We start from the raw sequence: 26,592 nt of genomic DNA, 5'->3' as shown, positions 1-26,592 counted from the left end.
TTTGTGGCAGCCCTATCCATCACAGCTGATTTAAATGGCTAAATTACCTCCTCAACATGTCCTGAAGTTCTCCAGAGGTCTGGTAATGAACTAATCATGTGATTCAGGTGTGTTGACCCAGGGTGAGATCTAAAACCTGCAGGACACCGGCCCTCGTGGCCTGGAGTTGCCCACCCCTGAACTAGGGGATCAGAGGGAACATGAAACACGGAGACAAGGGCCGTTTATCAATGCCCAAGTACGCGAGTACGTACTCGCCGAGAACGCACGGGAGTACGTACCCGCCGAGAACGCGAGCACGGACTCGTGATTTGTACAGTCGGAACACCAGCGTACGTGATGATGTCACAGGTCCGGAGTTTTTACTGCCGTCCCCTCCTAATTTAACTGTGAGTAACATGTTATGAAGCTTAACTTTAATCACAGCCAAACCGGTTTACTCAGGAACAAATAAAACACTGAAATAAACCAAACATTAACATTTAGAAGTGATCTAAGTGACTTATATATCATTTTTAGCCTCAGTAGTGAAACCTCTATTAATAAAAATAGTGTACATGTACATACGTGTACATACCTTAATAAAAACAAGCAGGTGAGATGTTAGAACGCTTTTATTTCTATTTTAGTGGACACTCAATACTATAGACAGCTGCTGGAGTTTCTTTAACCTCAGTAGTGAGAAGACCGCGAGCGGGGGGGCGATGTGCCGGGAGTCCGCTGTTGAGTTTTGAACGAAATGCATTCTGGGATATATAGCTGTCCCAAGTCTACACCGATGCATGCTCGATAAAATGGGCGGATCGAGAACACATCCGGGACTTTTTCGCGTTCTCGGCGTGATGCGTGCCAATTGGAACAGTACTTGGTCTCCGACTGATGACGTATCACGAGTACACGAGAACGCAAGTACGCACAAGTACGCATATTGATAAACGCCCAAGATGTCTGTGAAGGTTCTCAGTCATCCAGGTCATTGTAGTCTAAGGTACCCATAGTGCTTAAAATCTGGGACTCTCCATCAGTTGCTCTTAGAACTGAAGAAGCTTCTCGGATGAGAGGTGAAACGTCTTCAAGAATCCAGACGCTTTTCTTTCCAAGCTCCTTAGACCACAGAGACAAGAGTAACTAAACGTGGAACATGGGGACGGCACAGTGAGAGAAAACTAGAGACTAGAAACTAAGAATATAACACACTGAGGCAAATAGGGAGAACATGAATAACACTAAATCAAAGAATATTAATCCAGGACCTGGGTCACACCGTGATGTTGGGTTCATGAATGAATATAATACTGTCTATTTAAAGCTGAGGTTTTTTTTCCTATTTTGTCAATAGAAGCAGTTCTTTCTACAGAAGACGATAAAGAAAAGATGGTTATTGAATACCATCAACATTGATTACCATAGCTGTCGTATGTTAACTTCCATATGACGATCTGAAAATGATTGTTCTATTGGCTGTACTTGTGAACTAAGCCATTGACCAGAGGGGTGAGTCTACAGATACTCGTCCATAGTGCCCAGCCTGCTCTGTCATTAGCGGGATAACAAAAGCTAAACATGACATTTGGGGCCAGATACTCTCCATTGTTGCCCCACGTCTTTATTTCAACTCTGTCTCCATTTATGACCCATACACTGTATTTATCCACTTACCGTTAAGTTGATGGCTTCATTTACTGCCACGGTCATTCCAAATTGTGAGAAAGAATTCAGTGTTTTGTTTTTTTTTAGCTCAGCCTTGATGTCAAGTTGTAGTTCTGATGCTACCAGATGATATTGTGTCTCATAAACAGCTCTCACCAATTGACAACGTAATTGCTCAGCCGTTGACATGCTACTGAGAGGCGGGGTAGCTTAATCACTTCTAGATAATGATCGCTTTCAGCTGCCATTTTAGTGTCGACCATCCCGACGTTTGTTTGCAGACTAAAAGCTTGTTTTCAGATGTGTGAGACTGTCAATACTGGAGTACCGTGACATTTTGAAATCAAAGCCACAGAGAGCTTTTTTTGTTCCAACTGCAGCGTACAAAGCTGATGTCTTTGAAACTGTTTGAGCCAAAGTACAAAAATGTCTGAAGAGCTGTTTGTTGGAAGTTGCGTGTGGTTTGGAAGCAGATTCCAGTCTGAAATCTTTTGTTTTGCTTTAATCTGGTACTTTGATGCCAGTCCCAAGTTTCTCGTGTGTAAAATGAGTTGAAAAGCACAATTAATTAAGAAAATGATATAAATTGTTTGCAGGGGAAATCTCAAATGTTGTGTGTTTATTTTCATTTGCTTGTTCTTATTTTCACAAAGGTTGGTTTAGGTAGACTAAAACAGGCAAATTGAACCCACCATGTCTTCATTACAACGAGTCAAATGTAGATGCCAGCAGTTTTAGCTTTACCATTCCTTGTAATTACTACATTCAGCATGAATGAACACATGCACTGCTATTTATAGAACATCAGGTTTAATATAAAAGACTCGATATGCTGCCTTGTGCTTTTACCTGACATCGAAGGTGACAGCTCTTCAGGTCACGATCACAATTAATCTATTGCTCCGCAAACTCTTGAGATTTTCTCAGAAAAGTAATTAATAGCGCCATTAGCATGCTATGAGCTGAGCCAAAATTCAAGACTGTGTTTGGAACTTTGACTCTGTGGATGACGAAAGGGGGACATTTAGTTATGCTAATAATATATTTTCACCACAGTTGGTTAATTGCTGAGGCAACAAGGCTAATCCAAATGTAATGCAACTGACATTTTGATTCTATAATTGCACGTCAGCTGGGGATTCACGAGGGGAGAGTGCACTTGAAATACAGACACCCTGTCAAACTTTTTCTCAAGTCTGCTGTGGTTTTGTCCTTCCATTACACCCGCCGCCTCAACAAAGACGGTGAACGCTCGCGAGCAAGTGTGTAAATAAACAGTGACTGTTTTTTTGAAATCCACATGCTATTCTTTTCCAGGGCTGAGGCTTAATGCATTAAACATTTTTTTAAAAAAACTCTCTTTAACGCTGTCTGAAAAGATGTATTCGAGACACACAGCAAGATTTGCTTTAGAAATATCTGAAAGGACAAAAGTGTGTTCTTTGTTTTTTTCTGCTGGTTGTTCAATGTGAATTTCAAATTCAGACTGTCATGTGGTGATGAGACAACTCGTGTCTGTGTGTGTCACCCCCCCAAGCGGACACGGCCACACATCTCAGAAGCACAAAGCCCACAGAAGCACGAGCATGCAGAGATGTATGCATGTCTACAGTGGAAAGCACGAGTGCGCTTCTAACAAATATACACATGTTAATAATCTTGTTTGGCCTCAACAGTATGTTCACATTGTTAATAGGAGGATCTCTTGGGCATGTGGCACATCTTCACACAAGTTCCATCCAAAGACCCTGGTGAGCGACTGGCTCGTTCACAGGGCTCGTGGGGAGCGTGAGGCTCGGCCAGAGGTGGAAAGGTCCTTGAAGTCTGCGGGCCTCACGAGCTTCACGAACACAAGTACCACGGGAGGTCAGGGGAGCCAAGAAACTGGTTCTTTACTAAGTTTAATGTTCTGCTTATCTAGCCCCAATTGCTGACTTCTGTCAGAAGAGTCAAGGCCACACCTCCTTCACCCCCTCCCAGCCAAATGACTCAAGTCAGGCCTGTCAGGTTGCTTTAAACAAGCAGAAGCTTGTTGCAGGGAGGGGAATGCTAACAAGAGACATGGATGCTAATGAGAAGGAGCAGTAGTCATTTACTCAGAAAGAAAACAGTACAGCTAAGAAAACACGTGTGCTGATGGGTGAAAGTAGCATCTTATTATGTAAAAGGAGCTTGGCTCCCCGTGAGGTCGAGTCAAGTGTGTGATAAATCCCAGACAATTGCAGGAGCTCGCTCTCCTATGCAAGAAATCTTCTGACTGCATTCTGTAACCCAGAGGTGAGCATAAGTAGAGGGACCAGATGGTTAAGTATAATGAAGAGTGTTTTTTCTCCTCTGACGTTACAGCCCAGCTGTCCCTGAGCAACAGATTTATGATCCTTCACTCTAGAGTGGAGTATCACAGCTGACCACTGATCCTGTCATAGCAAACTAGTCCTTCATATCTTGTGATGTGCTCTGAGGACTCGCACAGTGCTTATCAAAGTGCCCCGCCTGCTGATTATCTCTCCAAAAGAGCCCAGACCAAAACTGTGAACACAGAGACTGTTGGATCAGACTTTTCCACAGGGGCAAGGACGGCAGCGTGCTCCATAAAGAGTAAAACTAACTTTGAAAGATGCAAACACCGCTAATTATGCAAAGCACTACCTAGCAACATGCTAGCACTTCCAGGGCCTTGTAATGTTTTCCTAACCAGTGTTGCAAAGAATTAAATATACCATAAATGGGAATAGTTATTTTTTTACAGTATGAACCTTTTGAGGAAACAAAGACTTTTCAGCGATCACCTCAGGGATGCTTCTTGTGTTCAAACTTATTGATTTTTGGGGTCATAAATGATGGGATCATAAGGCTTACAACTGGAGAATAGCTCTTTGAAAAGGAAGCCCTTTTAATCTCTGCATTAATTTTTCACCACAGGTGACAGCAGCTTAAGCTTGATAGGCTAGACAGTCTTCTCCCCTGCGACATTCTCTAGGGATCCCGAGGTGTGCTCAACCCAGACGGGGCGCGTAATCACTGCAGCATGTAGTGGTTCTTCTCTGGGGTCTTCTTTCAGTTTGATTTCAAAATAATATCTTTCACAGTGATAACATTCTCCTGTTTGATCTACTTAAAAAGGCTAAAGCTACATCCCTTCTTTTTCTTTGAATGTACTTGGAATTATATCAGTAACTACTGATGTAACTAATAATCTTTATTAATGAAACAACTCCAAACTACTGTGACTTTAATAGGATTGCAATTCAATTTATTTGCATACAATCACTGTGTTTGCACTCTGAACAAACTGATGTGTGCCAACACTGGACTTGGAGTTGCGGGCAGTCTAGTGCTGTGCCTCTTAAGCCATCCTCAATCCTTAATCTGGGATGCTGTATTCATGCATTAGTCGCCATTCTGCTACAGTAAAGAATTCATTAATCGCTTTGTCCGCCTTATAAAAAGATTCTAATGGTTATATTCTGTCTATTTCAGGTGATCCTGATCCTAACCAAGCTGTATGATTTTCATATCGGCAGCGTCACTGAGAGCACACTTTGGAGGTGAGTACAAGAGACTTTATCTATAAAATATTTACAAGTAGATGGTTTGAAAGCTGTGGTGTCCTTAGAGTCGAAATAGCTCTGTGATGATGTTTTTGGCTATTTGATAGTTTAATATAAGCAGCAGGCAGCTAATCTGAGAACACGCGACTTCCGTTAAACCCACGACACAAACGTTTCTCCGTTCTGGCCCTTTAGTTGTGCCCTTTTACACCTTTGAACCATCAGTGTCACATTTCCCACCCGATCCGTCTGTCCTGTCCTCATCTGCTCCTCTGCTGCTGTGAACACACTGTTCTAGTGTCGTGCACAGTCATACGGGGCACTCAGGTGGAGAAGGCTGCTTGCCATGCTCTTGTTCTGAAATATTATCTGATGTACTCAGCTTCTTCACCCCGACTGGGAATAAAATAAACACGCATACACACAAACTCATGAGACAAGAGTGCTTGTAAAGAGGAAAAATACACTGAAAAAAGGATGGCTTACACATCCCTCGTGAGCTGAAACTACACGTAGGCTATTTTCAAATCTGGATTGTCATGATGTGTCACATTTTTCAAGAAAACAATGAACTCTAGGGCTAAAGGTCCTCTCAGGTAGGTGACTCTGCCAGACACCGCCGAAGTTCTGTCAAACTTTCTGAAGATGCCTAGGTGTCATAAGAGCAACCGTGTCTTTGGTTTGGAAAACACAGGAGGGACACCTGGGGATTATTTCTGCCACCTGTAGCAATGACTTAACAAAGCAGAACTGTCCCAATTTGCTGATTTTTTTTTTAAAAGTTGATTTTATCACTAATTTTTACCAGACTCAATTAAAGCACTCAGGACATATCAAAAAACACGTGATTTAAATTTGGACAACATCTTCTCAGACATGTCCAAACGGCTTCCAGCTGCTATTTTTAGATCTATCTGTTGAAATCCCTTCCTGACCTCTTGCGCTGTGAACTCTATAACTTCACCACAAACAGCAAACTGGTGCAGAGACCAAACATCAACTTGTGTTTGCAACTGGCCTGGGGTTCTGCACCGTAAATGGAGCTCCCATAGAGACTGTCAGTGCAGGATGCTACTGTAATATCCTGAGGGGGCTCAGCAAAACCTGAATGCCTGAAAATAAATAAATCTGAAATGATTTCCACATTTTCTGGGATTCCACCATGTCCCTTGTCCGCTTCCTTAAAATGAAAATGAAGTTGAAACGATCACACTGGAGGTGATCCAGTTCCCATTACTGAGGCACCAGTGCAGGGGAACATGGAGCTCTAAAAATGGCAGCTATGCTGTAAGCTGTCCAGAGGTGGATGAGAAAATAACCTTGAACGGGACATTAACCAAATTTAAAGCATTTACATTTTTTCTTTTTATAATTTTTATAGGCAAACTGTTTGATCACACTCCTGTGTGTGTGGGAGTCGAATACATTAAGGGGAACTGAAAACAAGACTCAGAGATGCTAAGTGCTCACTTGGCACATCACACAAGTAACATTTTCTAGCTTTGGGTTTGCTTCCATGTTTTGTGGTCTGCTGCACATGCTCAGTAGTGTTTGCCACAGGTTCACACTACGGCCATACACTTTATATTGTGAAGAGGTCTTACAGATGTGTAACCTCCATGGATTTAAAAAATGTACGAGCTGTCCCTGTTTGTACTTTAATAGATGCCTCTATTGTGATTGGCAGTGAGACATATGCATTTTGTTTGTGTAATTTTCAGCACACAATATTCCTAAATTATAGGCTGGATGCTGACATGATGTCTATCAAAACTGGGAGACTTGTAGCTCTGCAATGACATGAAGGTGGTAGGATTTAGCTAACAGTATTTTTGCATGTCATTTCAGTCTGCGGTAAAAGTGTAACGCCCTAATGGCTGCCTTCACATCGACTGCAAAATAAACCGTTCCAAATGAAAAGTTGTTTGTTCAGAACTCTGGGACATTCAGCTTTCTTCTTCAGCTCAGATTTGCGTTTTGACTAGCCCGTCTCACCAGAGATACTGTGCTGAACTTGAGTTCAAACCACAGCAGCTTCGCCTGAAGAGAAACCAGCGATATTCCATCTGTATGCATTTTTTGCTTCTCAGATTTCAGAGATGACAGTCCTTTAGAGCTGAAAACATTTACACTTCTGAAGTTTGCTTACTCTGTCCAGCTTGAAGTGGTAGTTTGGCAATGATAAGTGATGACAAAATGACTGCTAGTCATTTCTGACATTTAGACACATTCTGTATAATTTGGATCCTGAGGCAAAACGGAGAAATGGTTTGGTGTTTGAATAAGTGCAAAGAAAAAGCAGTCCCTTGATATCCTGCGGTAAGCTCAACCACAGAGGCTCTGGCTGCAGATGCTATCGTGTTATCATATGCTTCTTACATAATAAAATGATAGTTTTGTGATAAGAACCTACTGTCTGCTGTGGAAGTATAAAAGTCCACTTACATTTTCTTCTGTTTATTTCTGTACGACAGCATTGGGAAAAAGGGGACACTACATTATGAACATAAGGTAAAACTCCCTATAGTCCTCATTGCATAAACATCCCCAAACATATGCCCTGTCATAGCAGCCACAGATGGCAGAGAGCGAACATAATCTAACCTAACGGAGAGGTAAAAAACTGCCATTCGAGCTTAAAGGACATAAGCTTGAATATTTGTGATTTTTACCGACACCATCTTGGTGCCGAATCAAAACGACAAGAAAGCAGTGGATCTGACTGAGAAAGCAAGGCATCGTGCAAGCTCCAATAGTTGTGATTTGTCAGTCACAAGCCGGAAGAGTCTTTACTGAGGCATCACAACAAGTGAGGAGTAGACGTCCAGCAGCGTGGGCATCAGGACTATCGTCCTTTGTTAACCAGCCAATTTCTGCACACGGGGTGACTGAACTAATACAAACCTTGGCACCGCTGTAAATAGTTGAATTCTATAGGTGAAGATTTATTCAGGTAAAACAACATGAACAAGAAAAGCATTTGGAGATCAGCATTAACGTCCCCTCACACACCTACATGCAGTCAGCAGCCAAGAGGAAGCTGAAGAAAGGTACTTCTTGAATCGCTCAACGATGAGAAATCTGCCTTGCCATGATTGGCCTTTCTTGTGCCAGCTAATTGAGATCCCAGCTCTAATACAGTTTGAAGAGGAGCAGCCGTGGAGAATGTTTATCACTTTACGGGAAGACGTCCCAAATGGCAAGACTAACGCTGTCTTTTTGCAAAGGTCAAGGCACTGCCAACACCTCAAAGTATCGCCTAGTCAGTCTGTCAATTTTAATGAACACCCTGACCTTAAACAATGAAAGCTGATCACTCTGTCTCTGCATAATTTTCAAAGGAGCCTTCATATGTGCGTGGCGGAGGGGAAAGAAATGAAGGCGAGCTGTTCGCTGTTGACAATAAATCAACTCAGCAAAACAGTTCTTCAAAGTTTTCCAGCCTCTCTCATCTGGTCTCTGGGGTTTTGTCCCTCAGCGGATGAGAATTTATCAAATATGACAAGCCCTGTACTCATTTGCAGGTATTCAGACATGGGTAAATTAACGCCAACAACAAAGTCATATTGTATTTCCCTCCTATCGCCATATGAATTTGACATTTCCTATACTTGTACTTTTCGCAAAACAAGCCTATGCAGCAGTTGTTTTCTCTGAACTATGCAGTGAGTTTACTGAAGTTGTGCACACGGTGTGGTTCTGAATTACTGAGCTGGAAAGCTTCAGAATGAGCTGATGTTTATCTCTTTTTGAGCCACTGCAACACACAGTGAAAAAGTCAAGTTTTATGTTGTGCTCAAAACAGCTCCGACTCATATATTGTTGTATAAAGTATAAATTAAGGTTTAAGATGTTTAGCGCAAATTACATCCAGTGGACAAAGTGTACTTTTAATCATTTCAGCTGACCTCACTCGTGACAGAGTGCCAACCCAGCTGTTACAAGCAGTCATTTACTTCCTGGTTCAAAGTCGGCTGAAGTGATTTACTGAGCTGCACACGGGCTAAAAGTTTTAAAACTTGTACTTATGTAACAAATACTGTGCATGTGCATAAAAATTAAAACTGAATATAAATCACATTATTACATAAGGATTAATGCTTACTTACATTTGAGGTTCAGACCAGCTGAATGAATCAGCTGACCAAATTAATGGTTGCTTACCTGATTTTGTCTGACACACACACACACACACACACACACACACACACACACACACACACACACACACACACACACACACACACACACACACACAGTGTAAAAGACAAACATTGGCACTGGTTATTGAAGACCTATTATGAATCTTCAGCCGACCATCTTGGTGTTTTCAAGACACAACGAGGGAGGGTCAACTTCTTCCCCCACAGACTATACCACTAACAGAGGTGTCGCCCCCTGCTGGTCATTAGAAAGACTGCAGCATTTTCACAATAGCTTCACTTTTCACACCCAGAAACGTTGCCATATGGACAAAAGTCCTTGGCCACACCTCCACCACATCACTTTGAATTCAGCTGTTTTCATTCCCGTTGTTACATGTGTATAAAAATAAGCACCTACCCATGCAACCAGACTTTATGAACATTTGTGAATCTAAATTTCTTCAGAGCAATATCGATTCATTAAATCCTGAATCAATTTTTAAATATATATGTATTTTGCCAGAAATGCAACTATCTCAGGTTAAAGCTCACAAAACTATTTCTATAACCACTAAACAGCTAAAACAGTACATCAGAGCAGGGAAACGGATTCCACACAAAGACGTAAACACAAAGCGCGAACCCGACGCATCAGAATCTGTGAGATGTCGGCTTTCTCAGCCGGCACGTACACGGACACGCAGTCGGTGCTTAAAGCCGACAGCTCACAGATTCTGAAGCTACAGGTTTTGTCTCTCTCCAAACAAAATTCACTGAAGCAGCAGCAGAAGTAGATCCAAACTACGCTTCACATTTGATAAACATTGCCATTAATACCCTCTTACTTTTGCTGTTTTGCTTCCACCACAACAAAAATCACACTTCCTGCACAGCTCTCCTCTTTCAGTGTACTTTAAGAACGGTTTCCCATCCCAAATCTCTGTTTTCTGCATTATTCATTCGCTTATTACGCACCAGTCTATCATTGTGTACAGCGCTGTCGGCCGCTGTTCTTTCTTACAAGAAATTGTAACTTTTTAAAATGATGCCAAATTGTATAACGCAGGTGTTAACATTAGCACAAAAACTGTGTGCTGGGAGCTTCATGGCATGACTTTTTATGACCAACCAGCTAGTGTAGGAGTAATGGGATGTCTGTTCAGTGTTTTTGTACATCTCCGGGACCTCTGCATACTTTTTAAGTGTCATTTTGGCTGACAGGTTACCTTCACTTTTTAAATGGGCAGTTTAAGTTAAGATCAGGTGACTGGAGATTTTACATGCACCTATTCACAAACTGCATGAGGTCTTAAACTGCATTATTCCTACTTTTATAAATCACTGATTACAGTTGATCTCACAATTTTGAGTTGGATAGGCACAAAAAATGATGAATGGTTGATTACAGCTGCTAATATCATCAGGACTTTGTACTGTGGGGTGTCTATAGGCATATCTATGGGCCTAATTATAACTGATAAAGGTCATTCAGTGGGATGATTCAAACATTCAAAGAGGGTACAATTTCTAAATGACAATTCAGAAAAAGAACACAACAGCTCCACTTCTAAAATTGAGATGCCAGTAACACTTGTATTAAAGATAATTATTTATGTGGATAATGAGTGGGCCTGCATGTTGACTGATAAGGGTGACAAATTAATTTTATGACAGCTAGATATGTAGTGCTGTGGATGGCCTTAATACTTTTAACTGCCTCACTTTGTCTACAATGAAAATACCTCCCGGCTCAACAATTATTATGTTATCTCTGTGGTCTGAGGTAGTTCAATCAATATCTGTGAAAATGAACAACTTTCTCCCAATAGACCTCTAAATGATAACACCATACCACCAATAAACACGTAGCGACTATCTGACTTTTGTCATTTCATCCTCCGGGGAACAATGCTGTAGTCAGTTCTATTTCATTAGGGAAATTTTCACACCAAACGATCAGGCGTTTGAGTCTAATTATTTTGATTTAATTGGTCTTATTCATGCCTTCAGCAAATTAGCGCTGATCTGATAAAACAAAAAAAAAAGAGGCATTCTCTTCTCTTTTTTTTTTGTCCCCTATTAACATCCTGATTACAGTTGTAATGATGTTTGGTGTGAAGAAATGTTCATTATCTGAATAACTGCCTGAAATTAGTGTCACTGAAAATGACAGTGATTATGAAATATTAGCCAAAAGTTAGACGGTGGGTGTGTGTATGTGTATCACTAGTTGCTTTGCAACGTGGAACACATCAAAGGTCTAAAGGGGAGCTTCACTAATTTAACACAAGGTCAGAAATAGTCATGAGAGCCTGTCGTGGTGATAAGAGGAAGCTAGGAATGGTTGTAGAGGAAATATAGGATTGGGTTTGAGCCACACAGTCGAGTTATATCAACCTCTGTTGCTTCAGTTTGACCTTTTTCTGATCGTGTGTCTCTGGTGACTCACACAGAAGAATGTAAGTGGAAGAACTACTGTAAATCAGTGTAACACCCTTTTAAAAACACATGCAGGTATGGGATGACTTTGCATCGACATACTGGGGAACATTGGACCTGCACAGGAAAAGATGGTTTCTCCAAACCTCAGTGTTTTTGATCTCACCATTTATGTTGGTACATCTTGGGTTGTAGTGATAAATTCCTGTGAAATAAAAAAAAATATTGAAATGATTTCCACTCATAATCTGGAAACGGTGCAAAGGGGCCGGAAATATTTTCCACCTGTGTTGTGGAAAGCGTTGTTGGCGGGGATCCCCTTGTCAGACTACAGGAGACCATCAGAAAGATGAAGAGGGAGAGAGAGATGACTCTGCATTATCAGTCCCTGGCTACAGACTCCGCCTCTCCCACTGTGCCAAGATGGGGTCACCTGGGGTTGAAGAGTGACATCCTCTCAAATTGCATCATTTTGCTGAGCATGCTCACGGGCTATGTGATATTTCACAGGTCAGTGCCTATAATAAGGGCCGGGCTCTCTCAGAGAGACCCACCTGATGTCTGTGACCTTTTGCAATTGGACTTGGTATTTCCCTCAAAACCTCAGCAGCCTGGGCTCACCAGAACTTTTCAAAAGCAATTCCTCGAAAACTGAGCGGATCAAAGTGTTACAGCTACTGTAGGATCTACTAAAACTGAAGAAAAGACTGCCCAGAATGACGGATGAACAACTGCATGCGGTAAATAAAGGATCGTTAAAGCTGGACCGATCCAAGTATTCTGTGGGATGAAAAAGGCCATTCCATATTAAGCCAATCAAATCTGTCAAACCTTTTTAGAGTTAGCTGGGTTTTTGTACAATAGCTTTGGCATATTTTACAAAACCTGAAAAAGGACATTTTTATACTATGAAAATGTTTGAGTAATAAGACCTTTAATACATAGTGGTGAGTAAAAAAATGTTTTCTCTGCATTTTGAGCCGTCATAACTTCTTAAGCACACAATATAATCATAAGAGATTTTCAAGGCTGGACAAACACATTTAATCTCTGTTAAACCTACAAACATATCAGTTTGCATCAGCTAAACTTAAAAAAAGAATGTTTGAAACACAGATTTTCTTGCTTCTTATATTGTTTTAATGATGCCTATAGGCAATAAATGTTACACCTTTTGAATCATGTTTAATTCCCCTTAAATGGTGCCACATTTGCAAGGAAAACGTGTCTCTGGGTTGAGCAGCATGGGCGGTACCCATGAAAAACTTGACAAATCATCTCTGCCAACGCCAGAAAGCTTTTGTGCTACCGACTCTTCTTGGAGCTTCTGATTGGCCATCAGGTGCCTGATTGATGCCTGGTTAGCAGCACTTGTGAGCACGGACCCTGCTGCAGTGGTCAGCTGGTGTCTGCTCCAAGCATGCCATGTTTGAATAGGACCACAGGACAACTTCAAGCTGCTGTTCTGCAAACCCAAGGTGTTAACCTCAGTCCCGGGATCAAAAACCTAGGTGTGCAGTTTGTGCCAGTGACAACCACAACCATTGGCTGATTTGCAACAAATGCTGGTTGACGAATGGGATGCTATCCCACAGCAGCTGTTGTGGCTGTGTGTGCTACTGAGGCCTCTGTTTGGTAAATCGATAAACTGTTAAATTGCAAATACATCTTGTTTCTTCAGACTTCAATCATCCAATACAATCAAAGACACCAAACTGGAGTCAGTAGCAGAATAAAATGGTTTGCACTTGTCATGGGTCCAAACCACATACTCCGCTGCTCAACCTGCAAACGCATTGTAGGCCACATTTGTAATGCATGCATGTGGCACAGTTTAAGAGGAAATGTGTTTATTATAGTACTGTCAAAATTAACACGTTAAGGCAAATTAATCCGCCATCACGGTCAACGCAATTAAAAATTTTAACAATTAACACATCTGGGGTGCAGAATGACTCAAAATCCCTGAAATGTTTCTGTCAATGCATTTTGGGCAGTTTGTCCAAGTAGAGTTACCTTCACACATGTGCAAATGGGCAGTTGATCTGGTAGATGATAAATGGTAAATGGCCTGTATTTGTATAGCGCTTTACTAGTCCCTAAGGACCCCAAAGCGCTTTACACATCCAGTCATCCACCCATTCACACACTGGTGATGGCAAGCTACATTGTAGCCACAGCCACCCTGGGGCGTACTGACAGAGGCGAGGCTGCCGGACACTGGCGCCACCGGGCCCTCTGACCACCACCAGTAGGCAACGGGTAAAATGTCTTGCCCAAGGACACAACGACCTAGACCACAGGTGTCAAACTCCAGGCCTCGAGGGCCGGTGTCCTGCAGGTTTTAGATGTAACCTTGATACAAAACAGCTGATTTAAAGGGTAAATTACCTCCTCAACATGTCTTGAAGTTCTCCAGAGGCCTGGTAATGAACTAATCATTTGATTCAGGTGTGTTGACCCAGGGTGAGATCTAAAAACTTCAGGACACCGGCCCTCGAGGCCTGGAGTTCGACACCCCTGACCTAGACTGTCCAAGCTGGGGCTCGAACCGGCAACCTTCCGATTACAAGACGACCTCCCAACTCTTGAGCCACGATCGCCCAAAGGCACATTGGCCCTCTCGATGGGAAATTTGAGTATTGAAAAAATAAGACGGAACAGTCGACCAACATATCACATTGACGCGAAGCATACATTAGTCGGGGATGCTGCTAGCACTTTGGCTAATGCGTCCCCCAGCATGTGACAAACCCCTCACGGAGCATCGGGGACTCAGTAAGTCGACCTTGGAAATACTGACTGAAACAATTGCCAAGTGGAATTACAAACTGCAGGCCTGTTAATATCGTTGAGAACACGCGCTTTACACAGCTTTGGTTCCTCGTTTCAAGGACTTGACGTGCCTCCCCAAGAGTGACAGAGAGAGATTGGATAAATGTTTACAGAGGTTTTTGTTAACATGAATGTTCAAGATGTTCAATAAACATGTTAAGTGCGTAAATTTTCCCTTTTTGTCTGTTTGCTCATGCAAAATGAAATGCAATTAATATAGATTAAAAATGAATGATCTTTAAGCGTGATTAATCAAAATTAATTCAGTTACCCTGTGATGAATCCGATTGCGATTAATTACAGAAAATTGTGAGATTAATTAGTTTTTTTTTTTTAATCTATTGACAGCACTAGTTTATTAGTATCATCATCTAAACCCAAAATCTTTTGATTGGCACAATATTTTCTATAACCAACTTTGAGCATTAAAATCATGGGAAATATTAGACTTTCAATAGCCAGACTTCACCAGTGTTATTGTAGGTGATGTAAAGTAACAGAAAGAACCATTAGCAGCTTTATCTCCAGATCATAATGCCATATGAGCTTGATCAAAACAAGTTGTAGCATATGAAAGCTCTCACCCTGGACTGGGCCCAATAGTAATGATAATAATCATCAATTTTAACCTTTAACAATATCCACATGGATTAGATAAAGTTAGGAAATGCCTTTGTATTTACTGTATTTACTTATTTATTTAAAGAATAAAAATGCATCTGTCAATGGAAAATTGTACTTAGTAGTCAGTATAAGCTTTTAAGTACAATTTTCCATTGACAGCATCAGTTTTGTCCTGGATGATAGGTTGTTCACATGCTGCTTGTATTCAGTGTTTTTCGTGTTAGCATGCAATCCATGCAGCTACAAAGATCACAAATGTCTATCAAAAGCCCAGCACACACAACAGGCTATTTGTCAGACTGAACTAGTTAGACTGGTTCTTTCAAAAGGAGCTGTCAACCTGGAGTGAATGCAAGCCAACAGTTTAGCATATCATACAATTATGGAATTTATGGGAAGAACTGGAGGCAGCCCAAAAGCCTACTGTATCATGTGCGCACTCCTCGAGAACATATTTCATGTAAATTACAGCTAGCTTTACGGACACATAAATCACCTTTGCTGTTATTAAAGAGGTCATTTATTCTGCTCTTTTCTCACAATATTTAAATTTTCCTTTTTAATTACATACTCTTGGGCCTTTTCTTCATATCCTGAAGCACGCACTGGTTTGCTTCCTGTCATAACAGCAAATAGTGGATTTCATTGCTTTGCTTTGGAGGCAATGTGGAATTTCATAATAGTTATTCAAGGGCATTTGCCATCCCTCGGGGATTTGAGACGGTTCCCTTTTTATTTTAAAAGTAATTTAATTTGTAATTGTAATTATTATGATGCAGGAGCCATGTTTCTGTCTCTCTTACCGCTTCATACAGAGGAGGAAGTGGATACTCCTCAAATGCACGACAAACAGTCCTGCGTTTGTCGACAGCAGCGGGTAGCCTCGCAGCTTTGACTACAGCGCTTATGCGAAATGACACAAATATTTCCACGGAGGACAACATTATGACATCATTTGCCCACAGCAACACGCTGGACTGTGCTGACGTGCTGTAGCTGGTGGCCCGGGTGCTGTAGTGAGATACACATTTTGTTTTTGCCCGTACCAGCTGCTGGCGCTCGCACAGGGGCCGGTTGTATGGTCAGTGCCGAGGCCAGCCACGGGCTCAGATCCTTTGAGATTACGGATGGGCTGCTGCCAATGCTGAGAGACGCTGCCAGGACTGCTCAATGTGTGTGCAAACAGCACAGGAGTTTATGCAGCACCCAAGAAAAGTTCAGTGATGCTTGGAGGAAAGTTTATTATTCATTTCTACCTCTTTCTTACTTAACTTGGTAAAACTTCACTTTCACACATCTGAGTTATAAGTTCCACACGATTGGCTCCGGAGCTGCTTATCAGAAAGAAGAAAGGTAGCAGATAAAGGCACCGCAGAGTCGTGAGGGATAGCTCCCACTCACCTTCTTGGAGAGCACTTTTTTCCCCCATTTTTCATTGGAAAAGGTAACACGACTTGTATTTACCCCTGCGCTGCCACAACAGGATGCACGCCGGCAAATGAGCACGCGATCAAACAAAAAGAGCGTGCTCAGACTTCTTACAGCCCTGCCTGGCTTTTATCAATTCTACTTTACCAAGTCTCCACCAGAGAAACAGCTGGTGTTCTGCTAAACACTTGTATCTGTGAGTCGTTCATCCCCGCCGAGCAACTTCTACACTGTCAGAAAAGGAGGGAATGATTTAATATTGGATTCTGCATACGCAGTACATGATGAGCATATTTCCAAAGGAGCTATGGCAGATATGAATCAAAAGTTTGTTTGCAACCCTCATCCGTTATGTTGAAAAAGGAGCCGGGGATGTTCATGCAGACTGTGGAATACATATTAAAATGGAGAAATATTTCTATCCTCGGCACTTATATATTCAAAAGAAAGCCCTGTCCCTTTATTTTTAGAGCATCTCAGTACATTTGCAGACAGATCATTACGCTACCTACTGCCATGGGATAGATGTGTTTGTGGAAGTGATGCCTGAAAGCACACCTGACCCCCGTGTCTGTGCCCCGGGTCTCTATGCCCGTGGGTGTGCAGAGCAAAAAAAAGACAGAATATGAATTTAATTTAGGTCTACTGTTTGCCGGGTTAGTAGTTTTTTTCTTGCATTTTTGTTTGCTATTAGCATCAGTCATTAAGTACGTATGCAAACATGCCAAAACTTTTTATTAACCCATTAAAATGAGAAACTTCTGGGAAAATCTTTTTAAAATCTGTCATATGCAACATAATGAAAGCTACTATTTTAGTAGGTATTTTGCTGTATTAATTAAAAAGTTTTCAGTATACAACATCAATTTAGCTAAAATATAAATCTTACAGATTTATCATAGATTACCTTGTTAGAGATAGAAATTAACCTTCATAAACCGTTTTTTCCCCATTGATTCTGTTCATCTTATCCAATTCAGGCTCAGAAGTGGGATGGACCCTATCCCAGGGCAAGAGGCGGGGTGCACCCTGAACAGGTCACTAGCCTGTAAAGTAGAGACACACACTACCATTCATACCTGTGGGCAATTCAATGAATGTATTTGGTAATTAGACTCCTATGAACCATCATGGCAGAACTGAATTCCAGCAATCATAGGATTTAGGACACGACACCCCGGAGTCTAGACCCTGGTGGTGGTAAAGATGAAGACTAAAGCTGAGGTGTCTGAGGTGGAGATGGGGAGTAGGTGGGTTGGACGAAAGTGAGTGTGAAAGGCAGATTTAAACCACGCAAAGCAGAGACTGATTCACTCAATGAAGGTGTGCGAGAAGATGATTGGACTACAGTAATGACGTCAGTATTGAGACTGACAGCGTGGGAAAGCGGTAGTCGAAACACTGTGAAACAAGTGAGAGCCCAAAATTAGAGAATGCATTTGAAGCACTATAGTTATGTATGTGGCAAGCGAGCCACGGCATTTTTACTGAGATACTTGAATGAGGACAACTTTTAGCCAATCAGTAATCCAGATTTGCACAAGTATAGTTTGCCAGTGTCAGTTGAATCTGATCGGCTCCATGTTGGATTTTATGGAGCTTTGAGCTTCATATACACTGCTATGGATGCATTAATAATGCACTGAAAGTACTTACATGTTGTATGCATCCACTCTGTCACTTAAGCTTTTAAAATTTTCAGGTTTTCTTTTGGAAGCAGAAACATTTTTCTTAAAACTCACATGTTTCATGAGCATTTTCACTTGAGAGTTTTGCTTCTTATAGACACGTAGCCTCACCCCTGCTTCCTGACCCCATCATGTCAGTTATCATCTCTCACAGCACCCCAGAGACACAGTTGAACCAACCTACTGGCCACTGTGGTGTGCTGCTGCTCTCTTTTTTTTTTTTTTTTTTTATTTATTTTTTTGCTGCTCTCTAACAATGCAAACTGTATAACTATAAACTGGCCATCCAATTGCTGTTTTCCAGGCTCTCTCTTTTCATTAATAATGAATAGAAGTCATTTCTCGTTGTGCTTTCTCTGGCAGCATTGCAGGGTTGAAATACTCCCCCCCCTCCTAATCCTGCACTCTGACTTTAAATCACACACAGCAGAGTTGTGATCAGGGAAGCTGATTTTTGGCTCATCTCAGAGCAAACAGAGAAGTGCAAAAAGGGGTTGGGTAAGGTAATCTAAACCATGAGACAGAACAGGTGGATGTCAAGAGCACATTTATCCTTTGTAACCCAAAGTCCTTCTGGAGCTCATGAAAAAGTCAGCATGTCTGGGAGGAGATTTTAAAATTTTTATACTTTATTTAAAGATTTATTCTGGAAAAAGCATTCTAGAGCGTGGCGAGTGGGGAAGGGGATGAATCAAAGGTACTTCCCTTCGCGCTGTCAGGCCTGGATGGAGAACACGACCTGTAAGTGCGATACACAACTAACGTTGTCACCGAGAGTGATCTTTGAATGTCGGCACTTCTGTCCCACTCCGGATGTTCCTTTAAGGTATTTTCTCAACACTGAATTTGCTCGGCGTGTTGCAGTGCAGTGATGCGGGCAGGGCTATATTTGGTAAGGCCTGATGTCAGCGAGGATACTGTGAAGATTTTTTTTTGCCATTTTTTCCTCAGCTTTTCTCCACTTTTTGCTTTGCTCTTTGTTTCCACATATCACACTCCAGCACACGGTTGTTATGTGAAATCTTTTGTTTATATACTGCAGGATCGCCTCCGACTTTCGCAGCACTTTGTATTAACAGCAGCATGAATTCTAGGGCGGTCTGCAGGCACATTTCCTGTTTTCTGTTTGTTTCACACATGGCTTGTTTTTACATTTTCTTTTCGACATCACCCACTAACGCAGACACATACATAAACACACACACACAGAACGGGCGCACGTATATACTGGTACGGACATGAATGCAATCATTAATCTGTTGAAGGGCAGATAGACTTTGGTGTACAGTGCTCAGTCTTTTGAGGTACCATTATTTTTGCCACGCTTCATTGTCCTCTGCTCTCACGTGTGTTTCACTGACAACTCGCGCAGAAACACCTGCAACTACAGTATCTTCCAATCTCAATGTGGCAATTCTCCAAAGTCATTTTCAATTATGCTTCAGTGGATTTCGCATTAAAGGAGAGATAGTGCAGCCGTTGCCTTAGGTGAAAACATGGAAAGAAGCGAGCATTTGTGTGCGCGTGACACATTTTCAGCGTGAATGTGTGTGTGTGTGGAAGTTTGCACAAGAGTGTAGCTCGGGGTGAGTGTATATTCCATAGATAAACTCCTTGACAACTTGTACATTATGACTCTCCTCGCTGAGATATGCTTTGCTGATGGAAGCAGTGATTAAAAACTGCTGGATGCTTGCTGCCTCTGCACAAGACATGCTGCAACACAGTCTTCATACTTTATTCTCTTTTCGAGCTCATGTAATATCACCGTTTTTATTCACCGGGCACGTAGCGAAAATAAGAATGACTTTATTTTTTTCTTCCGTGTCTTTACTTCAAACAGTGTTTGTTGATGGAATCCAGTGGAAAGTTTTACGTTGATTTCATTTATTTTACAGTTCAAACTTTATCCCCTACAGTGTTGTGTTATTTGCAGGTAAACACCATCCTGTGCTTAAAGCACAACTTTTTCTTCCATCTGTAAATGTGGGCTCAGATCTATATTTCAAGTTCTAACTGGGTTTCTCTATATAATCCATTTACGTGATGCAGCTTTTTTTTCATACTTGGAAATATAATACTTCATCTCCTCACCCTACACTGAAATTATTTAAAATAAACAAACACTATTTGTTGTATTAAATGATCAGAGTACACAGTCTACTTAAGCCTTCTATTTTTGGACTCTGACTTTCTGTTTCGTGCCAAACCTGGTGGCAATTTGTAAGAACTAACTGAAGTATTTGAGCTGAAAGAGCACCATAATTTGTAGGCATTGTCTCATTCAAGCAAAAGTTGTGACAGAATCAGAATGATTTGAAAAAAAAAACAAAAAACTATGACACACTATGATGTCAAAACATTTAAAGATTTACCCTCCCCCCGCCCTTTGACAGCTGGGAGGCTCCATCTCAACCCTGATATGGATGACTGAATGAATGGTATATGTAATTATATACATATGTGACACCACGATTACATTCGGTATCAAATTATATCGCAGATTGTCTTGATGCATGCGCTCAATCACACCAAAAGGTTGACTCTGTTCATCTGGACGTAGCATCAGTGGGAGAAACGTTTCATCACTCGTCCACGTGACTCCTTCAGTCTCAGCTGACTGCAGGTTTCCAACCCAACAGTACTTTGCATAATAACTGAAACGACCTCGCAGCCCATTGTTCATTCAGTGAGCTAATTTCCTTGATCATTAATATCCAAACTGTCATGACCATTGATCAACAACTAAATCAAATCAAAAATCAAATCAATTTATTTATATAGCACTTTTCACAGGATAAAAACCACAAAGTGCTTCACAGTAATATAAAAACAGAAATACATAAAATACATTAATAATCAAACATACAGCACTACTGATCAACGATCATGAGTACCATTCACAGAGAGTTGGGGAATGGCTGCAATCACAGCATTGTAAGATGGTGACAGATGGACCCTTAGGCCCCCTCCTCGATTCAGAGATGGTCTTTCCCTTTTCACGTAAATGGCCTCCTTGACTCCGCGCTCAAGCCAGCGTTCCTCCCTGTCCAGGATGTGTACATCCTCATCATTGAAAGAGTGTCCACTGGCCTGTAGGTGTGAATGGACTGGTCTTTAAGGTTGGGGAAACCTGCAGTCAGAATCAAGCTTTTGGGATATATTGCAGATTAATAAAATAGCTCTGCCAAAACATTTTCCTTTGCTGACTTTACAATGTTTGTTTTTTGTTGACATTTTCAGAAATGTAGAAAAATAATTGTATGTCTTTTGGTTAAGTCAAAGTGGGGTGGAGTGGGGCAGGATAATAGAAAAACATTAAATATGCACCAGCAAAAAGCCATTATACAAGCTGCAGCTTCTGTTTCTGAAAAAAGAAACAAGTGGAAATATGATAAAAACTGCAGTTCCTTAAATGGCTGTTTGAGTCTGGTTCCAAGAGTGAGTCAATCCCCTAGACTCCCATGTTAAAAGACCCACCTTTACAGCAGAGTGAAATATGTTTAGAGCTTGGTACAAAAATAGCTTTAGTCTCTCTAGCTAATTACTTCTTCATAACAACTTTGTAGTGGGTGTTTTTTTTTGACTCATCCACTTTAGTTTTATTAAAGCTTAGAGTTGGATCCATATGAAATAAAAACAGCAGCTCACAAACTGCAGAACTCCAACTATCAACTTCCACCTTGGTACTTGGTAGTAACATTTCACACCTTCACCACAGTTAAAACATCAGTATAGTAATTGGAAAGAACTGAAAAGATGTGAAACTGTGAATAATCTAAGACATAAGCGATATGATACAGTTGCACAGATACATCCCTTGGTGCAAACATCCAACATGGAGTATGACTAAAAACACATAACTAAATAAATTACATGTCTTGTTAAGCAAACTAAATCTATATTCTATTTTTAAAAATCTGCTGATTCACAGACTCATTCCAGTTAACTCTATGATACATCTCAACCTTCAGACTCTTGGTATGCAGCACCAATTATCACTGAATTACAGTTTTTCCCCCTGACTTTGTTCTCTTTTCCTCCCCTTGAGGATTACATATTTTTAGAACAACTTAATCTGAAATGGTTGGTGAGGGAGGCTGCTTTAAATGAAACCAACATGGCGAAGACAATTGTAGTTACCCTAACGCTGAAGTATGACAACAGTGTTTCTGCCTGAATTCTGTCTGGAGCGCCTGCTTAGTGTTTCGGATTAAAGCACGTATTAATCCACTGGTTGACTGAAGCAGTCTTGGCTCCAAGAAACAGACTAATTGCCTTGAGCAACTCATGCATCCATTCATTTTCAGTGCTTGCTTCTTCCTGCTTGGCCTAACTGTGAAACTTGAGCCTTTTTTTTCCATGTCTCAGAATAAATGGCAAATAAATGCCCGGGACAGGTCGCTAGTCGCTGCAGGGCAATCGCACAGAGACCTTTTGGTCTACAACACAAGCAGTTCTGACCCAGTGCTCATTGATCCTCAATTCATCTAGCTGTCTATACTTCTACTGTAGGTTAAAACTGGGACAGATGTCTTTGAAACACACTTTGAGGACACTGAATCCCTACCCTACCGATTGATGAGACCAAGTCTGGGTGAGCTGGTGTTGTCCATCTATTTATGCATGAAAACCTCACCTAACTCTAGCACTTCTTCCTCCTTCTGTGGTCTTTTCAGTCTAAAGCAGGAATTTGTACTGCCAACTACAGAAAAAGCTCCAGCTGTTAATGATCTGTTGCTAACTGTTTTTACTAGTGTCTTTACTTTCTTTACAGTGTCCAAGCCTAAAACATCTGTATAAACTGGTGGAAGTAATCTTTATGTCTCACTGGGAATAAACTAGTTGCTACCTACAGTACAAAGACTGAACAAGCTTTGGTGCAATTGCTGTCTTAGTCTATCGTAGCCATACTTTGTTTGCCTTAATTATGATGTTTTATAGCACCACAGTCTCCCATAGGACTTCATTAGGACTCAAATCTGGTGAATATGAAGATCAATTCTGCAGAGTATTCCTTTAATCTCTTGACTGTCTTTGTTGTCAGTGAGTATGTAAAATCTAGATGATTGGGGGGGAAAAATCAAACTTTTCAATAAAATTTCTTTTAGTTTTAACCTATAGACAAAACAATTCACCTGAAAGTCAACAAAGAAGTTCCTAAAAAGCAGGTTTAGCTCAGTGGCCTGTCTTTGGAGTAGAGGTACATTAACCAGGGAACCAAGTTCTCATCCCAAAGCATTAAATACTGTGTTCCAGAGATACTTACACGCTTTCCTTTAGTCTCAGTGGGTTGATACACCTGCAGCATCAGCAGCAGAGTGATTTGGTCATCTGTCAGGGGGCGGGGTCTGTGACCCAGCAGTTTGTATTTTTGAGTACTTATGAGATAATGTTAAGTTCTGGGGTTATTATTAGTTCGTCTTAGTTGAAGTTTAGTCTAGTTTATCTTATCGCTCATGTCTCCTTGTTTTTGAGTCTTTTTCCGTTTCTCATGTGTTATCTCCTCGTCTATGTAGGTTCCCCTTGTGTCTCTCTCCTCTGTGTCCCCCCCCCCGTATCTTTTGTCAAGCTTGCGTGTCCCAGTTCATGTCTCTCCATGTTTCCTGTTTTATTTTGAAAGTCTTGTGTGTCCATGTTCAGTGTGTTTAGTTTTGTTTCCGCAGGTGTGTTTACTTCCCTCATTACCCTTCTGTGTATTTACATCCTTTGTCTTCATGTTTCTCGTCACAGTTTGTTTTCTGTTCGATATCAGCCTTAATAAACAGCTCGTTTTATGTTATACTTATTTTTGTTCTCCCGTGTCTGCTTTTGGGTCCACACCTCAAACGCATCGGCCATCCCGGCCGTGACATCATCATTATGAAGTTGAAGGAATGGCTATGATATCATTGTTTGTCTTTTTGGGGGGTTTCTGATTTACTTTGTTTTCATTTCCTGATTCTTCTTCTTCTGTCTCCATCTCATCCAATCCTTACCATCTCTGTCCATCACTCCAACCTTCTGCATGGCCTCCTTCACTACATCCATGAATCTTCTTTGTGGTCTTCCTCCTTTCATCCTGCCCTGCGGCTCCATATTCAATATCCTTTCTCCAGTTTATCGACTATCCCACCTCAGCCTTGTCTCTCTAATGTCATCTCCAAACCTGAGCTGTCCCTCTGATATACCAATTTCCAATAGTGTCCATTCGGGTCACTCCCAATGAAAATTTTAACAGCTCTCGCCTCCTGTGCTTTTGTTAGTTTCACCGTCACCATCATAAAACCTTCCCTTTCACTCTTGCTGCTAACCTTCTGTCACAAATCACCCCTGACACTCGTCTCCACCCACCGCACCCTGCCTGCAGTCTTTTCTTCATCTCTCTTGTGCGGTGTTCTCGGTTTTCAATGGTTGGACCAAAGTGTTTAATCTCATTCACTTTCACTACCTCTGCTCTTTGTATCTTCACTGTTACAGATGTACAGGTCGCCTATTAGTAACTTTTCACCTGGTAGGATTTCAGAAATTACTGTGGTTTAGGTTATAACGCACCATTTCAACACATCACCCTGCAAACTGAAAAATTAAACTTAGCAAGTGCTTTTAAATGTAAAAGAGTAACAAAGAGGTTAACAGCTTCATTAGACCACCAACCAACTGAAGCTTTATTCCACAGCTGCTCTAAATTAACAGTATCGATAATTAACGACACTTTTTGTATGTTTCTTTAATGGTTAATCCACCACAAGCTCTTTAATTAAAAATGTTATTTTTAATACTAAAATATATTTATTAAAATTCACTGTTTTAGAAAAAGGATGAAAAAAAGAGTAAAACACAAATTACAGGTATTTCTTATTCCTGATCACTAAAATGAGTTTAAGTGGTTGAACATTTTATTTGATTAATTTCTGACTTCTCAGAGACGTCCAGTGTGCTGGCTAACAAATAATTCATAGTTGAAAATAAGTGTTTGATAAATTACTAAAACATTTGTGCTTTATTCATGGTGAATTGGGAGTTAAACAGCTGCCTTGCTTTGGCCATAAACACAGTATGTCACAGCATAAATGCAAAAGAGCATCTTTTTCTTCGTTGTGAGATGTGAGCACCTTAGTCTAATATTGCTGTTTTCTCAATTTTGAATAAGAACAGGCTTGAAAAGCCAAACACTAATGAAGAGGTTTTGGTTTGTTCTCACAATACGCATGTTAGGCCCCTCTGGCCCAAGTACGTTTGGATCTGCTTTCTCTTTTATTCACACACATCCTCTTGAAACACCCAGTGAGGTTCATGATTCTATGCATTTTGTGGCTGAATTGCATTTGGAGTGACGCACTCCATCATCATCATCATTGAGGAAGCATCAGACTTTTGAGCTGGGGCTTGGATAGCGGTCGCATTGCATGCCCACTTCTTTAAGTGGTCCAGTTCACAGGTTTCTTAACCGTGCAGAGGCCTGGCGTGCAGTGGTCACACTACTCGGATGAACCGGTCTTTACAGGTCAAACATGCGGAGGCATTTCCACTCCATACTGCTTGTACATAAGAATTACAGAACAGATCATCTAATAAATCTAAACCATGTTCAGCTAGCCCTCTTGTAGAAATGAGGGTTAATAATGGGAATTTCAGCTTTCCCAAATCTGCTCTGACAACAGCTCTGTTTAGTTCTTTCCGTGGTCACCCAAAGTTCCCTTGATACTATCCAGAGAGTGAGCTTGTGTCGAGGACCTATGGCGAGAGCAGAATTGGCTTTGTCATGCCCCAAGAGTCTGTCCCTGGAACAAAAGACTGCAACAATTCAGACAATTGCAGTGAAAATGTCTGCGACTCATTCAGGCGTCTCTACCTCTGACCCTTCAGCGCTGCATAGAACGCTTCGGTTCACCAGCGCCGAGAATGTTTTTCGAGCGCATCAGTCAGTGAGTGTTCCGAGTCTTCAGGCTTGATTTTGCTGCAGGGTTCTCTGCTGAGAAACCTTTTCCTATTTCTTGACTTTCTTGCTCTCTGAGGCTTCTGTGTCTCCGTTGGACTTGTTTTCTGAGGACAACTGAGTTGTTGCCGTTTGGGTTTGACAGCCACCTGATGATGCTTTTATGTTTAGACCCTTGATGAATATTGATTTGGTGTTTTCAGTTCTTGCCGGGTCTCTTTGCTGTTGTATATGTGCATGCATACATTCACAAACAGATTGAACTCTATAGCAAGTAACGCAATGTCAGGTTTACAAAGAGTCGGATAGTTTTT

At 41.2% G+C, this 26,592-nt stretch overlaps 1 protein-coding gene across 3 annotated transcripts in view; it reads left to right on the top strand.

Moving 5' to 3' along the window:
• Nucleotides 1–26,592, top strand: part of sorcs3 (sortilin related VPS10 domain containing receptor 3) — a 233,671-nt gene that overhangs the window by 89,290 nt on the left and 117,789 nt on the right. For all 3 annotated transcript variants that reach the window (XM_031744408.2, XM_039614103.1, XM_039614102.1), the window contains exon 2: nucleotides 5,131–5,198. In XM_031744408.2, the coding sequence (XP_031600268.2) occupies nucleotides 5,131–5,198 (68 nt within the window). The remainder of the gene's footprint in view (nucleotides 1–5,130; nucleotides 5,199–26,592) is intronic.

Source organism: Oreochromis aureus, linkage group 6, assembly GCF_013358895.1.
Source record: "Oreochromis aureus strain Israel breed Guangdong linkage group 6, ZZ_aureus, whole genome shotgun sequence".
NCBI classification, from domain to species: domain Eukaryota; kingdom Metazoa; phylum Chordata; class Actinopteri; order Cichliformes; family Cichlidae; genus Oreochromis; species Oreochromis aureus.
The sequence above is the reverse complement of the archived record's forward strand: the minus strand, read 5'-3'. Positions and strand labels throughout refer to the sequence as shown.